Genomic DNA, 16,510 nt, shown 5'->3' with positions numbered 1-16,510 from the left:
CCCAAAATGAAGTTTACCAAAAAGAAAATAAGTATCCCACACAGAAGGTTCTGTGTTTTTATTGGTTAGAATTGTGTACAGTTGTAATCCCTCCATCATACACATAATATACAGTAACTATCAAATATCTGATACTAAAATAACTTACTTACAAATTCTAATATTGAACACAGAATAATTCTATCCCTATTAAAAATAAAAAAACAAAACCACTGAGTATCTTGGAAAATTTAATTCAGACCGTTATTTCACAATTTGGAAATCTGAGTAATCCAACTTTAAGATGACTTTCTCATTGTTGAAGCTTGCTCTATCAATGTGCGATTTGGGACTTCCTCTCGTCTCAAGCCATTCCTGCATATGACGTACTTTGGAGGTGGGACCTTGCAATTGTCCTTGCACTGTGCCCTGGTCAGTGTTCTGGACCCAGCCTACTAATCCGAGCTTTTTACCCTCAGCCTAAGGGAAAGAGAAAGACAAGAGAGAGAAATCCAGTGAGATTGAACAAAACAAAATTAGACTACAATCTCTTGCCAGAATCTTGGCCTAGAATCAAGCCACTGAAACTAATTTGATATTGTCCAGAACAGTCAAAACAGAACTACAGCAAGGAGAATCTCATTGCTGATCTTAACATGCAGTGTTGACCACTTGACTCCATTTCCTTCTTCTACCCTATAAAACCAGGCACCAGAAATTTTCACTATGTCGTCAATTTGGTTAAGTACTAAAGATTTAAGACCAAATCAGATGTTTTCAAAATGATTCCCTAAGGATGACTGTTGTTAGGATACTGGAGTATTATCTTGTTCATTTTCCGTCTCCTAATCAAGAATCTACTGGGTATATTAAATAGAAAAAGCATGAAGCTATTTGATCCTTCTTTTTTTCTTTAACCAAGACCACACCTAAACAAATCCAGATGATTAAGTGTCCAATATCTCTTTAAAGATCATTAGAGAGTATTTTACAATTTCCTGGGCAAGGCAACCCACTGTTCTCACTGTAAAGAAACTGTCTAACCCAAGGTCTTTATGTTGCATCCAAAGCCCACTTTCTCTCATCCTCCTAGAGAAGGTAAAAGCAGCTGGTGATCAGCCTCTAAACACCAAAGTTTCATGAGACTACATTAACTACTGTTTTCACTTGACTTTCTTCTGTCTAAATAATCACAATGTCTTTAATGTTGCATAAGCTTATGAAAATCATCTAATCACTGTAGTTGCTCTTTTCTTAGGCTTTCCAATGCTGTTTCCTTTAAACCATTAACTGTGGAATAACTGAAAATTGGGGAAAGGTAGCAATGTTTTAGAGGCAACTTTATTTTTGTAAAATTTCCAATTAAGGATATTATAAAAGTTATTGATTGTTACATTCTATCTAAATAGAAGGGGTCAGATTACAAAAGAAAACAGGAGTTAACTTGATTGCATGTCCAAATGCCAGACTAGTGACCTAGTAAATATGGGAAATTGCTGGAGTTGGCCAAAGGAAATGTTATGCATAGCAAAACTATGTTTGATGAGGAACTGAAGTATTCATCAAATCAGTTACGTTCAAAGCAAAGACATGTTTGCATAATGAACAAGAGACTTTGGTCAAATAAATAACAGTTTAAAGGATACAGAGGAAATTAAGGAATGAAGAAAAATAAGAGATACCTACAGCATGATTGAGTGTTGTAGATTGTGGCATTAAAAAAGAATGCAGAGAATGGATTTGAATAAGACTCCACATCCAGCTGACTTTGTGTAACAACTGCACTCTTCTACTTCTTTTAACCTAGGGGAATGGGCTATCCCTAGTTCTTAGTTACCTTATATGGTAATTAGCTATGGGAATGATTGTGTTGAGTTTTGAGCAGGAGGTTATAACAGTACTGCTCAAAACTAATTTATTTAAATTTTAAATTGCAATACGATTTATCTGAACTCTGAGAGTGAACAAAACACTCCCAACTTTGACTGGTGTTGAGAATGGGGATTTCCTATAGGTTTTATTTGTGCACTCGATTCTGTTCTTCTTATATATATATATATATATACACACACACATATATATGTATATTTATTTATTTGGTTGCACAAGGTCTTAGTTGCGGCAGGTGGGCTCCTTAGTTGTGACATGCGAACTCTTAGTTGTAGCATTAATGTGGGATCTAGTTTCCTGACCAAGGATTGAACCCAGGCCCCTTGTATTGGGAGCATGGAGTCTTATCCACTGTGCCATCAGGGAAGTCCCTGTTTTTATTTTTAAATGATAACATAATGTTGCTGAGTCATGTTCAGTTTTGAATATATATCTAAACAAGTAAGCAGTGTTTTCTCCTACGAAAATTCCAAAAAGCTAATTCTCCCTCATAATAATATTTCTGCTTGGATGGTCATCTGGAAACGTTTTTTTTGTTTTGTTTTGTTTTTTGCAGTACGCAGGCCTCTCACTGTTGTGGCCTCTCCCATTGCAGAGCACAGGCTCTGGATGCGCAGGCCCAGCGGCCATGGCTCACGAGCCCAGCCGCTCCGCGGCATGTGGGATCTTCCCGGACCGGGGCACGAACCCGTGTCCTCTGCATCGGCAGGCGGACTCTCAACCACTGCGCCACCAGGGAAGCCCCTGGAAATATTTTAACGAATATAATCACCAACTCTAGTCTCAATCTAAAAAGAAAGTACCCTCAAACCAATAACCTAGACTTCCACCTTAGGAAACTAGAAAGAGAAGAGCAAACTGAACCCAAAACAAGCACAAAAAAGGAAATAATAAGGATTAGAGCAGGAGTTAATAGATACAGAAAAAAGAAAAAAAGAAAGGAAGGAAAGCAGGAAGAAAGAAAAAATAAATGAAACCAAAAGTTGATTCTTTAAAAAGACCAACAAAGTTGTCAAACCTTAAGCTAGCCTGATCAATTAAAAAAAAGAGAGAGAGAGAAGGCTCAAAGTACTAAAACCAGAAATGAAAGAGGGGACATTACCACCAACCTTACAAAAAAAATAAAAGGATAAGAAGGGAATAATATGAACAGCTGTATTCTAACAAATTAGATACCTTGGATTAAAAGAGCAGATACCTAGAAAGACTCAAAAACTACAGAAGCTGAATTAAGAAGAAATAGAAAATCTGAATAGACCTATAACAAGAGATTGAATTAGTAATCAAAAACTGCCCATGATATGTCAATGGACATTTAGGTTGATTCCATGTCCTGGCTATTGTAAATAGAGCTGCAATGAACACTGTGGTACATGACTCTTCTTGAATTATGGTTTTCTCAGGGTATGTGCCCAGTAGTGGGATTGCTGGGTCATATGGTAGTTCTATTTGTAGTTTTTTAAGGAACCTCCATACTGTTTTCCATAATGTGGCACATATATACAATAGAATATTACTCAGCCATAAAAAGGAATGAAATTGAGTTATTTGTAGTGAGGTGGATGGACTTAGAGTCTGTCATACAGAGTGAAGTAAATCAGAATGAGAAAAACAAATACCGTATGCTAACGCATATATAGGGAATCTAAAAAAAAAATGGTACTGATGAACTTAGTTGCAGGGCAGGAATAAAGAGGCAGACATAGAGAAGGAACCTGATGACATGGGGTGGGAGGGCAAAGCTGGGGTGAAGTGAGAGTAGCATCGACGTACATACATTATGGAATGTTAAATAGTTGGCTGGTGGGAAGCAGCAGCATAGCACAGGGAGATCAGCTCAGTGCTTTGCGATGACCTAGAGGGCTGGGATAGGGAGGATGGGAGGGAGGCTTAAGAGGGAGGGGATGTGGGGACGTGTGTATGGGTGTAGCTGATTCGCTTTGTTGTACAGATGAAACTAACATGGTATTGTGAAGCAATTATACTCCAATAAAGATGTATTAAAGGGCTTCCCTAGTGGCGCAGTGGTTAAGAATCCGCCTGCCAACGCAGGGGACACGGGTTCGAGCCCTGGTCTGGGAAGATCCCACATGTTGCAGAGCCTGTGCGCCACAACTACTAAAGTCCACGTGCCACAACTACTGAGCCTGTGCTCTAGAGCCCGCGAGCCACAACTACTGAGCCCACGTGCCACAACTACTGAAGCCTGCGTGCCTAGAGCCCATGCTCCGCAACAAGAAAAGCCACCGTAATGAGAAGCCCGCGCACCACAACAAAGAATAGCCCCTGCTCACCACAACTAGAGAAAGCCCGCGTGCAGCAACTAAGACCCAAAGCAGCCATAAATAAATTTATATTTTAAAAAAATGGGCAACGGATTTGGAGACATTTCTCCAAAGAAGAAATATCTTCTTCCATGTGCCAATAAGCACATGAAAAGATGTTCAACATCATTAATCATTAGAAGGCAAACAAAACCACAATGAAGGTATACACATACACCAGAATATTACAGAGCCTTAAAAAGCAAGGAAATTTGAACAGATGCTACAACATGGATGACTCTTAAGGATGTTATGCTAGTGAAATAAGCAAGTCAGGAAAAAAACCGAATACTATATGATTCTACTTATATGAGTTACCTAGAGTAGTCAAATTCATAGAGACAGAAAGTAGAACTGTAACTGCCAGGGGCTAGGGAAGGGGAATCAGGAGTTATTGTTTAATGAGTACAGAGTTTCAGCTTTGCAAGATGAAAAGAGTTCTGTGGATGGATGATGGTGATGGTACCACAACAATATGAATGTACTTAAGGTCACTGAACTGTATACTCAAAATGGTTAAAATGGCAAATTTTACATTATGGATATTTTACCACAATTAAAAAATATGTGTTCTATAGTTTCCAAATATTTGGGAATTTCCCAGTTTTCTGTTATTGATGGCAGTTTAGTTTCATTATGGTCATAGGAGAACATGCTTTGTATGACTTAAATCCTTTTAAATTCATTGATACCTCAAAACAAAACAACAAAAAACCACAATGAGATACCACTTCACACTCACCAGGATGGCTATAATAAAGAAGACAGACAATAACAACTGTTGACAATTGGGAGGAATTGGAATTCTCAGGCGTTGATAGTGGGACTGTCAAGTGGTGCAGCTGCTTTGGAAAACTGCTTTGGCAGTTCCTCAAAAAGTTATACGTGGAGTTATCATGTGACCCAGCAATCTACTCCTAGGCATATATACCCAAGGGAACTGAAAACAATGTTTACATAAAAACAGGTACATAAATGTTCACAGCATCATTATTTATAACAGATAAAAAGTAGAAACCACCGAAATGCCCATGAATTGATGATTGGATATATACAACGTGTTATATCCATACAGTGGAATATTTTTTTAAACAATTATTTTATTATTTATTTATTTGGCCACACTGCAAGGCTTGTGGGATCTTAGTTCCCCAACCAGGGATTGAACCCAGGCCCTGGCAGTGAATGCACCGAGTCCTAACCACTGGACTGCCAGGGAATTCCCCATACAATGGAATATTACCCAGCCATAAAAAGAAATGAAGTACTGATATAAGCTACAACATGGATAAATCTTGAAAACATGTCAAGTGAAAGAAGCCAAACACAAAAGGCCACATATTGTATGATTCCATTTACATTAAATGTCCAGAACAGGCAAATCCATAGAGATAGAAATGAGGTTAGTGGTTGCCAAGGGCTGGGGGGATGAAGAGTGAGTGCTAATGGGTGTGGGGTTTCTTTTTGGGGTGATAAAATGTTCTGGAATTAGTCCGCGGCATGTGGGATCTTCCCGGACCGGGGCACGAACCCGTGTCCCCTGCATCGGCAAGCGGACTCTCAACCACTGCGCCACCAGGGAAGCCCAGTGTACATCTTTATGAATACTAAAAAACCACTGTATTATACACTTAAAAAAATAAATTTATTATTTATTTAATTGTTATTCTTTTTTGGCTGCGTTGGGTCTTCGGTGCTGCGTGCGGGCTTTCTCTAGTTGCAGCGAGCAGGGGCTACTCTTCGTTGCGGTGGGCAGGCTTCTCATTTCAGTGGCTTCTCCTGTTGTGGAGCATGGGCTCTAGGCACGTGGGCTTTGGTAGTTGTGGCTCGCAGGCTTTAGAGCACAGCCTCAGTAGTTGCAGCGCACGGGCTTAGTTGCTCTGTGGCATGTGGGATCTTCCCGGACCAGGGCTCGAACCTGTATCCCCTGCATTGGCAGGCGATTCTTAACCACTGCACCGCCAGGGAAGACCTGTATTATACACTTTAAAAGGGTGATTTTTAAAAAATATTTATTTATTTAATTTATTTAGTTTTGGCTACGTTGGGTCTTAGTTGCCTTAAGCGGGATCTTCGTTGCAGTGCAGGGGCTCTTTGTTGCGGTGCGCGGGCTTCTCTCTAGTTGTGGCGTGCGGGCTCTAGAGCACGTGGGCTCTGTAGTTGTGGTGCATGGGCTCAGTAGTTGCGGTGAGTGGGCTTAGTTGGCCGCGGCATGTGGGATCTTAGTTCCCCGACCAGGGATTGAACCCATGTCTCCTGCATTGGAAGGTGGATTCTTAACCACTGGACCACCAGGGAAGTCCCAAAAGGGTGAATTTTATGGAATGTGAATTATATTCCAACTTTAAAAAAAAATCCCTTCAAGTATTATCACTCATTCTAGGAGTGATGGAATTAAATTAAGAGGCTAGATGATATCAACACATAAAAAGACTGTAGCAAAACAAAATAATTGTTAAAATGAACATATATAATAAAATGATTATAAGTAGTCAAGAATAAACTACAAGTCTAATTAAGGGGAAAAAAGGATGACACTTTCCTTGCAGTTTTCCAAATCAATATTTGTTTTTCTGCATTCTTTTATTCTCTCTTTAAATTGAGGGGTGGGAGGCGCAGTAGAGAAAGATGGAGTATACTGCCATCTGGTCCTTTTCGCTCAACAACTTTAATTAATCTTTGAGGCTGCTACCTCCATTTACTAAATCACAGGAACTTACCATACATAATTAGTAGCAAAGCTAATTGGAACATAGCTCTTGCTATGACTTTCAGTAATTCTCTTTTTCCAATAGGCACTTCATATATGAGCATGAAACAGGAGGAAATGATTTGCAAGTAATTGGAAAAAGAGGTAATGATATTTAACATTCATATTTCAAAGATTCACGTTTGAATTTTAAGGACCACAGTCCCAGGAATGTGACACTTGGCAAGTTCTGCAGTCTTAACTCAGTATCTTTGGGGTTGGAGATACATTGGGAAGGCAATAGCCTGATACCCCTCTATAGAAGACAGAAAGCAAACTGAGATTGCATCTGTGTGTGCCCACTGAGGGAGGATTAGTGATATTAAGACAGAGGCTGTCAATAGTTTGTTCATCCCCTCAACTACTCCCTAATATCCAATAGGAATACCAGGCTCCATGTTCAATGTTACCATTACTTACCCTGGAATGGATAAAGTATTTTCATTAGAAAAGCTTCACCTGGAAAAGGTAATTGTTCTTTAAAAGCTAAAATGAGCGGAAAGGAATTACACAGGGGAATGGGAGAGGTTGAAAAAGGAAAGAGGTCTGAAGAAAATGCAGCAGCTGCAGAGGAAGCAATTAAATGTCACAAGTTCACTTAAATGCCATCTCTTTGATCAATGTTAACTTTCCTACAAGAATTGTGACTTGGTTTGATGATGCCACAACAGGGAGAACTGGGGAAGCCCTCTATTCCCCTTTGGAAAAGAGAAGCTCACCCATATGTGTCTAGGTACTCAAGTACCACTGTTAGAAAAGACCAATAATAACAGTAGACAAATTTTCCATTTGCATTGTGTTTTACCCACTGCAAAGCATTTTCATACCCATTGTTTTACAAACCACCTCTTTGCCATCCAGCTACCAAACAGAAAGGTTCTCCAATGCATATTTTTCAGGAACATGTCTCTTGTTCCCATGCTCATACCCTAGGTATGTCCCCAAAGCCTGTAAGCCACATACCTGAGTGTACTTGCGGAAAAACACACCTTGCACTTTCCCAAAAACTTCATAATCCACGGATATCAGGGTGTCCCCTTCTGCCATACTCACGCTCAGACCTGTCAGAGACCATGAAAGCAGAAAAGTAAAGGACTCATTATCCTATTCCCGGGCCCCCAATCCTGAGGCAGAATGGGTCACACACACACCTCTCCATCGTTAACCACTGTGACCTCTCCCTGACCTTAAGGTGCCAGTACTTCGGAGTAAGCGGTCACGTGTAAGCGCGGGTGTGTGAAGTTAACAGGAAGACACCCGGGCAAGGGAGCCCACAGAGGCCTCTTTTGGGGCAATTACCTGCTTATCCAGTTACCTCCCTACACCCATCCCCGGTCCCGCTCCCTCTCCATCCCTCCCTCTTCCCACGCTAACCTGGCTTCCGCGCCCCCACCAGAATGCCCTATTAATATTTCAGGGCTAATCGAACTGATGAGCACGCCCCGTGGCCCTGCCCCAGGCTCACTCTCCTCGTCCTCCTCTCCGGTGGACTACCCGGGAGACCAGCAGGCCAATTGTTCCCCCGGTTGAGTAACCGCCGCGCCCGGTAACTTAGAACGCGGCTCCTCCTTCGCTGTCTCTCAGGCCCATCACCTCTACCGGCCAATCACGCACGGCGCGCTCGGCCCAGAGCCCGCCCAGAGGATGGGATTTCGGGACGCCAGTATCTAGTAGCTCCAGAGCCTCCGATTGGCGGGGGGGCGGGATCTGTCCAGGGTCTCGGCTAGGATTCTGCACACCGAGCCCTCACCCCACCTCTGTCACTAAGCGCACGCCTTTTTTCATTTTTTCGCGGGGATAAAGACAAAGACGAAGAAACACTTGAGATAAATCCAATCATTCTGTAAATATTTACTGAGAGCCTCTGTGTGCCAGGCACATTTCTAGGTGGTTGACACACGTTAATGAACAAAAAGGATCCCTGGACCGGAGGAGATTAAATTCTGGAGACAGATGATAAACACTAAACATCATAAACAGACAAACAAATTAAATAGAAGACATACAACTTTTCTGCCCTTTTTCTCAGTTCTCCTCCAATTCTGAGTCATGCCTAAGTCTGGAATTGGTAGTGGAGATAACTGTATAGGAGGTCCCAGTGGAGGTTATTTCTCCCTCTGTGATTCTGGAAGCGGCCCACCAGAGTCTACCTTACTAAGAAAACTACAAACAATGCTTATCTAAAGCAATCAATCCATCAATCACAAGCACAAGCAAAATAACCCATAATCACAACTGAATCAGTCAATCTAAGCCAAGTGACCAAGTTGCATGAATTTCTTTTGGGAGAAGGGAATTGTCAAGGGGAGTTGTGGGTGATGATTGTTAAAAATAGGGTCACCTTGGGCTTCCCTGGTGGCGCAGTGGTTGAGGGTCCGCCTGCCGATGCAGGGGACACGGGTTAATGCCCCGGTCCGGGAGGATCCCACATGCCGCGGAGCGGCTGGGCCCCTGAGCCATGGCCGCTGAGCCTGCGCGTCCGGAGCCTGTGCTCCTCAACGGGAGAGGCCACAACAGTGAGAGACCCGCGTACCGCAACAACAAGAACAACAAAAATAGGGTCACCTTATAGATAACTAATGAGAACATACTGTATAGCACAGGGAACTCTACTTAATGCACTGTGGTGACCTAAATGGGAAGGAAATCCAAAAAAGAGCGGACATATGTATATGTATAGCTGATTCATTTTGCTGTACAGTAGAAACTAACACAACACTGTAAAGCAACTATACTCCAATAAAAATTAATTAAAAAAAAAAGTAGGGTCACCTTGAAGGCATTTGAATACAGATACCCTTAAGATTAAGAATGTGTATGAAGGAAAACTGTGGTGTTTATTGTTGCTCTTTGGAGTGCTGGTGTACCTTACATCCCTTCATAACATAAGATTCCATTTGTGAATATGCCAGGTTGGCAGACTTGGCAAGGTGAGATGGATTTGCAATGGAAGCCATGGAGATTCATTATTCCATCAGCTCCCCACTACAAAGTGAGGATCCAGATCCTGGAGAATCATACAACCTCAGTGCTGGCGTTGGGGTGGGAGTGGGGTGGGAAGCTGAACTGAATTGTTACGCTTGGTAATATTTGAAAATAATGCTGAACAGAGTAACTGGCTGATGTTATTTAAAATTTATTTTTAAAAAACTAGTTTCTCTGTAGAATTAACCTATTGAGTATCTACTATGTATATACATTGCAGCATATACAAAGATGGATGGTATATAATCTTTGCCCTCAAAGAGTCTTTTATTTAGTGTAAGGGACAAATACGCATGCAAATGATGACAATACAATGCACAACATGCTAATTCAATTCCACAAGCATCCACTGAGAGCTCATCATGAGCCAGCCCTGTGCTAGAACAAGGACAGAAAATATTATGAGAACACAAAGGAGCAAAGAGGTTCATTCTGGCTGGGAAGAGTGGGAAAGCATTCTTGGAGGAACCAGCATATTACCCAAGGTTACACAACCACAAACAGTAAGTGATGGAGCTGGGATTTAGTTCCAAGCAGTCTGAGTACAGAACCTACTCCCATGAATGCTATGCTCCACCACCTCCCAGTACGTGGAGCTTGGAGTAAGGCCACTGAGGTAAGAAAGTACAAGTAGTCAGGTGTGGCTGGACCAGGGTTTCTCAACCCTGGCTGCACATTAGGACCTTGGGGAAAGCTTTGTAAAATACTGATACCCGGGCCTCACTCCCAGAAATTGCTTTCCAGGTAGTCCTAAAGCACAGCCAAGGTTCAGATGCCCTGGGCTAGCCTCTGGGGAGGCAAGACTGGAAAGGTAGGCTGGACCTAATCTGGCAAGCTGAAGTTCCATGCAAAGTTACACATTTCAACTTTATCCTATAGGTAAAGAAGAAGCCACTGGGTAGGAGAATTATGGGGTCAGAAGTATTCAGGATAATTATTCTGGCAGCAGCCAGAAGGATAGGTTTGGGGAGCAGATGAATAGCAGTTAGGAGAGTGGTGCCATCCCAGTGAGAAGTGAGGGAGAAACTCACCTAGGGCTGTAGAAACGTAAAGGAGGGGACATATATAAGAGACATCGCAGAGTAACTTCAACGGAGCCTGCTGACCAGTTAGAGAGAGGGGGTGACAAAGTGGGAGGAGTAGAAGATGACTGATGCTTTCAGCATGAGAGGAAACACTGGAGAAGTAGATTGGGGAATGCGGAGGTGATCACAACTTCGTTTTCTGTCACATTGAGTTTGTGGTTCCTGAGGAACATTCACGTGCAAGTGCTACATGGGAATTTGGAAATTTGAGTCCGTAATTAAGGAGAGAGAACTAAGCTAGATATCATTTAAACATAGGTGAGACCTGAAATTTCAGCATTTGGCTGAAATCATTAAGGAAGAGAATGTCTGAAACTACATTTATATGAGAAATACGAGGGCCTTGGAGAACACCTAACATTTGGGGGGAAGGTGAGGAAAAGACATAAATGCAAGGACATGAAAGAAGAAACCAAGAAGGCACACAGGAGCAAGTGAGAAGAGTTCCAACGGAGAGAAAAATCAATGTCAAATGAGTAGGCTGAAGAAATAGCAGCTTTTGTCTTTAGGGTCATTGGAAAGTCACTGGTAGCCTAGCAGTTAAATAAAGCGGACAGAGGGGAACCAGACCACAATGGACTGGACAATGAAGGGGAGTTGAGGAAGTGGGGGCAGGAAATGTAAAGTTTTCTATTAAGACGTGGAGAAGAGGAGAAAGGAATGGGACCCTAAGGTGAAAGGTGTGGCCAAGGGAAATGAGGCTTTTTGTGCAGGGCAAAGTTAAGCATATTCTAAAACCACAGAAGCGTGTGTGGATAGATACAACTTGAGGTTAACAAGATGCAGGGGTAAAGGGAGTCAGTTCCTGGAGGGTACTGAAAGGGACTAAGTCAAGAGAACTCAAGGGAAGACAAAGATTCTTCTTCCTCATAAAGAGGGAAAGAAGTCAAGATGGAGGGAGGCACCCTGGGAAATTCTGCCAGGCTGGAGGGGAGCTTCTGGAGTTGATGACAGGCAAGCCCCATGCTGAGATAACTGGGACTTTGAGAAGAGTGGGAAATGTCTGAAAATGCATACATAGAGAAGGCAGTGGAGAGTCAACTAGGAAAGAAAACAAGGCATAAAAGGACTGCCTTGGAGCACCACCAAGGCGTTTCTTTATAACATGTAAAAGCTGTATTATGACATGTTGAAGTATTAACACCGACCACTGCTGTCTATATTATTTTCCATGTGCATGAATCTTTTAAGTAGTTACAGGGAAAAAAGTAAGCTGCCTGTTCCAAACAGCTTACACAAATGAACTGAAGTATGAAGACAAATAAACTCTCTTCTGATGTTAGCAAGTTATGGAGTATCTTTAGCGTTGAAACCAGGTTATACTGAGCATTTTCGATGTGGTAGTTAACTTTATTATCATTACACTTGTCTGAGTCACTCCTGGGCCCTAAAAAGAGAGGGCCAGAGTTACCACGTGAGAGTAAAACATTATATCAAAATAATTAGATTGGCTACAAAAATTTCCCCCCTTCTTCGTAGCAAAACCTAGCCGAGTTGCTAAAATTTGACGCAAGCTCCAAACTATTTGCGAGGAAAAGCATGGAGAGATAGTATACAGCCGTACCTGGGGCCCGTACAAGGCAGCCGAACGTGCTAAGAAAGGCTATCAGCAGGCCCACTCCCGCTAAGGGGGCAGACACCGGAATCCTGCGGCAGAATGACTTGAGGGCACATCTAGGCGCTCCGTCTTTTGCCAGAGAAGGGCACACCCCAGGATCTGAGACCATCGCTCTGAGAAAAATCCAAGCTCTTTGATGGAGCCCCAGAAAAGCCTCTCCCACCCCATTCCCCCGTCCCCTAAGGGCAGAGCTGGACGGAGCTGCAGAGTTGGCGGGACACCGGGTCAGGCGACACCCTGGTCGACCGCGCCCGCGGCCGGGGCGGCGCCCGGTGGTGTGCGGACTGCGCTTGCGCACGCCTCACCCACCCACCCACCGCGGAATTAGCGGCGAGGTGGGGCTGGGCGCCCACGCTCTCCCGTCTCCAGGCAACGGGAAAAACAGAGGCCAGCTGAGAGCGCCTGCGCGGCCGTCGGTGGAGGGAGGGTTCGTGGTCGGGAAAACTAAGTCCTGGGGTTTCCCCTGGGCAACAGCTGTTCCCGAGAGCCTCAGGTACGCGGAAGGGCGGGGAGACATGGGCTCAGCACCTTGACCTCCCAAGGGCCCGACAGATTGTAGAGCGAGGGCTTGTCCCCAAAGCGGAGTCTCCAGTAGAGGCTTCCCGGCTGAGCCCTCCAGGACAGAATGCGACTTAGGCGTTCCGGATCTAAAACCCGCGGCGGCCAGATCAGGTGGTCCCCGCGTCTCAGATTACAGACCTGCCGTCTGTGCCGCGGGGACTCCTTGAGTGAGGGTTTGCCAGTCAGGCACCTGCTGCAGGCCCTGAGCTGCAGCAGCTGTGCTCTTTGGGGTCAAGCATTGTTTCAGCAGGAGGGAAGCCCCGAGAGCTCTTTGTGCCAGTCACTTAGCAATGGGCCGCAGTTTTCTCACCTATAAAATAATGGGGCTAGACTTGGAGTCCTAAGGTCCCTAAATTCGAGTCCTGTAACTCTGAGAGAACCCCTCAGTTTACAGGTGAAGAAACTGGAGCCAGCGAGGGGAAGCTGCTTGTCCTGTGTCACAGGCCTAAAAACTGACTTTCAATCCAATAGCCCTTTCCACCTGCTACAGAGTATGCTGTGTGGCAGAGGCTGGTACTGATACAAAGGAAAGCCAGGTGACAGGAACACCTGTATCACATTCCTTTTTCTATCCTCAGGACCTAATAAGCACCCGCAAGACATAATAAGCGTTCACCAAATGCTTATTGAATGAAAGCTCTGGCAAACCCAGCTCCACTGTCCCTAAGAAGTCTAAGGGAAAATGTGGGTAGGACAAATGTAGAAACAGTTTACTTTAGCAGCCGACATGAACCTCAGACAAACTCCTCACATACATCTGGTTTAAATCTCCCCTAGGCTTTCAGTCCACGCTCTGAATGGCTGGTCTCCAGTTGGCACTGCCTCTGCCTGTGGGCATTATGCTCCCACATAATAAAACGGAAGCTCCAGAGTTCCACTCAGCTAAGCAAGACCCCTCTGAAAAAGGTGACTCTTCCCAGCGGTCCTCTATGGGGCACCCGAGGAACAATGTCCAGCAGAAGCTTTTGAGCAACCAAGAGCTGACTCTGGATAATCTCTACACTCACCCCAAATGGAACACCTGCACGAAAGCCCAGAGCTACTCTTATCCCTGCTGTGCTGGAATCAGCCAGCAAGACTCAAGAAGCAATCCCCAGGGCCAAGCAAAGTGTTTGTTTTACTCACCAGGCCCTCAATCCCAGTATCCCAAAGCAAATAACCAGGAATTCATCCCCTTTACAAAGAAGCGAGTTGGGGTGGACCGGGCATACCCACTGAAACCTGTGTTTCACCGGAAGCCCCATAGTACAGGTGAGGCTGGCACTGATGGGGACCAGAATGTCTCTCCAAGACCCCCTGAGCCGAGAAAGTTTTCATACAATAGCTTTGGTTCAAGGAACTGGGTGAATTCATCTGTGGTTGGTACAGTTGCTGCCAGTCAGGAGGACAGGGTCATGGCAAACCCCAACAGGACGGAGTGGATGCAGATCCAAAGACTAGAGGCTGCAGGGGAGAGTTTAGAGGAGGAAATCCGCAGAAAAGAGACTCTTCTGAGGGAAAAGCTGAAGAAGACAGAGGAGGAACTCAGAAGGATCCAGAAGGAAAAAGAACAGGCCGAGGAAAATGAAAAAAGAGAGCTGCAGAGAATGGTACTCCCCGGGAGGAGAGTTAAAGGCAATACCACATACAAACCTATCTTCTCCCCAGAATTCATGTCTGAGGAGGTCTTCAGTAGAGACACAGGAGAGGATGAAACTTGGGGACGGTCTCAAGAAAGATCTAGTCCATTCCAGTTCTCTGATTATGGAGTTCAGAAGCTCAAAAGGGAAAGACTGGTGGCAAGCAATAACAACATCCGAGACCGAGTCTCAGGGCGATTGAAGGAGACATTTTCTCAAGCTTCAGAAGCGCCACTCAGTGCTTTGCGGAGGTCCACCAGCAATTCTAGCTCGTCTAGGGCACCACACTCCTCGAGCTCCAGCTGTTCCACTGAAGAGCCAGAACTGGGCGAGTGCAGCCACTGTGGCCGAAAGTTTCTCTTGCTCAGGCTGGAGAGACACTCCAACATCTGCCGCAGGATGCAGAGTTCCAAGAGGAAAGTGTTTGATTCCTCCAGGGCCCGGGCCAAGGGCACAGAACTAGAGCAGTACTTGAACTGGAAGGGACCAGCCTCAGTCAAGGTAACAAGGGCCTTATGGATTTGCCTTGAGTGGGGATCATTTTAAGAGCCTGTTATATACTCATCCATTTTCTTTAAAAAAATTTCATGTGTCATATGGGGAGAAAGTGAGAATTAACGTTTGATTTATTGATTACTACCGTGTGCCAGTCACAGTGATGGGAGCTTTTCATATGATCCTCACCACAACCCTGTGAAGATTTCATTATCTTTTATCAGTTCAAAAGTCAAGTGTCAGAGAGGTTAACTTGCTTGAGATCACAGTCTTAAATGACAGTCAGCATATAAATCTGGGTCAGAATGACTCCAAAAATCTAGACTTAAAAAATATATGTCCTTGGGCTTCCCTGGTGGCGCAGTGGTTGAGAGTCCGCCTGCCGATGCAGGGGACACGGGTTCGTGCCCCAGTCCGGGAAGATCCCACATGCCGTGGAGCGGCTGAGCCCGTGGGCCATGGCTGCTGAGCCTGCGCGTTTGGGGCCTGTGCTCCGCGGCGGGAGAGGCCACAGCAGTGAGACCCGCGCACCGCAAAAAAAAAAAATTATATATATATATGTGTGTGTGTGTCCTTTTGATTATAAAAGTAATAAACACTTACTTTAGAAAATTTAAGAGAATGAAAAATATAAAGAAAAATATTATGAAGCATTTCACTACCCTGAGAGAATTCTTCGCTCTCTGCAATATATTCTGCCACCTCCCAAGATTAGGACTTGCTACCACTCCTATAAGCTGTATCTATTTTTTCAAGGTTGGCTAATTTTGATATACATTCTTAGTAAATACATGAAACACAATTGTTTGGAATTCTTTTTCTCCCCATTTAGAGCGTAAACACCTTAAGGTTAGAAGACTTTATTTTATGTTTTTAATAATTTTTATTGGGGTATAGTTGATTGACAATGTTGTGTTAGTTTCAGGTGTACAGCAAAGTGAATCAGTTATATGTATATATATATCCACTCTTTTTTAGATTCTTTTCCCATATAGGTCATCACAGAATATTGAGTAGAGTTCCCTGTGCTATACAGTAGGTCCTTGTTAGTTATCTATTTTATTTTTTAATTTTTATTTATTTATTTTTAACCGTACGCGGGCCTCCCACCGCCGCGGCCCCATCCGCCGCAGAGCACAGGCTCCGGACGCACAGGCCCAGCGGCCACGGCCCACGGGCCCAGCCGCTCCGCGGCACGCAGGACC

General features: G+C 44.0%; 2 protein-coding genes across 3 annotated transcripts in view; one reads left to right on the top strand and one right to left on the bottom strand.

Moving 5' to 3' along the window:
• Nucleotides 1-28: 28 nt before the first annotated feature.
• On the bottom strand, nt 29-12,884 carry ACYP1 (acylphosphatase 1). 2 transcript variants are annotated; one of them, XM_024737756.1, is made up of 3 exons: nt 12,577-12,884; nt 7,906-8,003; nt 29-459 (listed from the first exon to the last, which is right to left on the bottom strand). In XM_024737756.1, the coding sequence occupies exons 1-3, from the start codon at nt 12,737-12,739 to the stop codon at nt 244-246; spliced, it is 477 nt and encodes a 158-aa protein (XP_024593524.1). In that variant the 5' UTR covers nt 12,740-12,884; the 3' UTR covers nt 29-243. The 2 variants fall into 2 exon arrangements, with proteins under 2 accessions (XP_024593524.1, XP_024593525.1); XM_024737757.1 differs by lacking the exon at nt 12,577-12,884 and adding an exon at nt 8,317-8,449.
• A 166-nt stretch (nt 12,885-13,050) lies between these two features.
• Nucleotides 13,051-16,510, top strand: part of ZC2HC1C (zinc finger C2HC-type containing 1C) — a 9,330-nt gene continuing 5,870 nt past the window's right edge. Inside the window, exons 1-2 of the mRNA XM_024737754.1 lie at nt 13,051-13,123; nt 13,969-15,311. Of these exons, the coding sequence (XP_024593522.1) occupies nt 13,989-15,311 (1,323 nt within the window). The 5' untranslated portion in view covers nt 13,051-13,123; nt 13,969-13,988. The remainder of the gene's footprint in view (nt 13,124-13,968; nt 15,312-16,510) is intronic.

Source organism: Neophocaena asiaeorientalis, unplaced genomic scaffold, assembly GCF_003031525.2.
Source record: "Neophocaena asiaeorientalis asiaeorientalis breed wild unplaced genomic scaffold, Neophocaena_asiaeorientalis_V1.1 scaffold49, whole genome shotgun sequence".
NCBI lineage: Eukaryota > Metazoa > Chordata > Mammalia > Artiodactyla > Phocoenidae > Neophocaena > Neophocaena asiaeorientalis.
The sequence above is the reverse complement of the archived record's forward strand: the minus strand, read 5'-3'. Positions and strand labels throughout refer to the sequence as shown.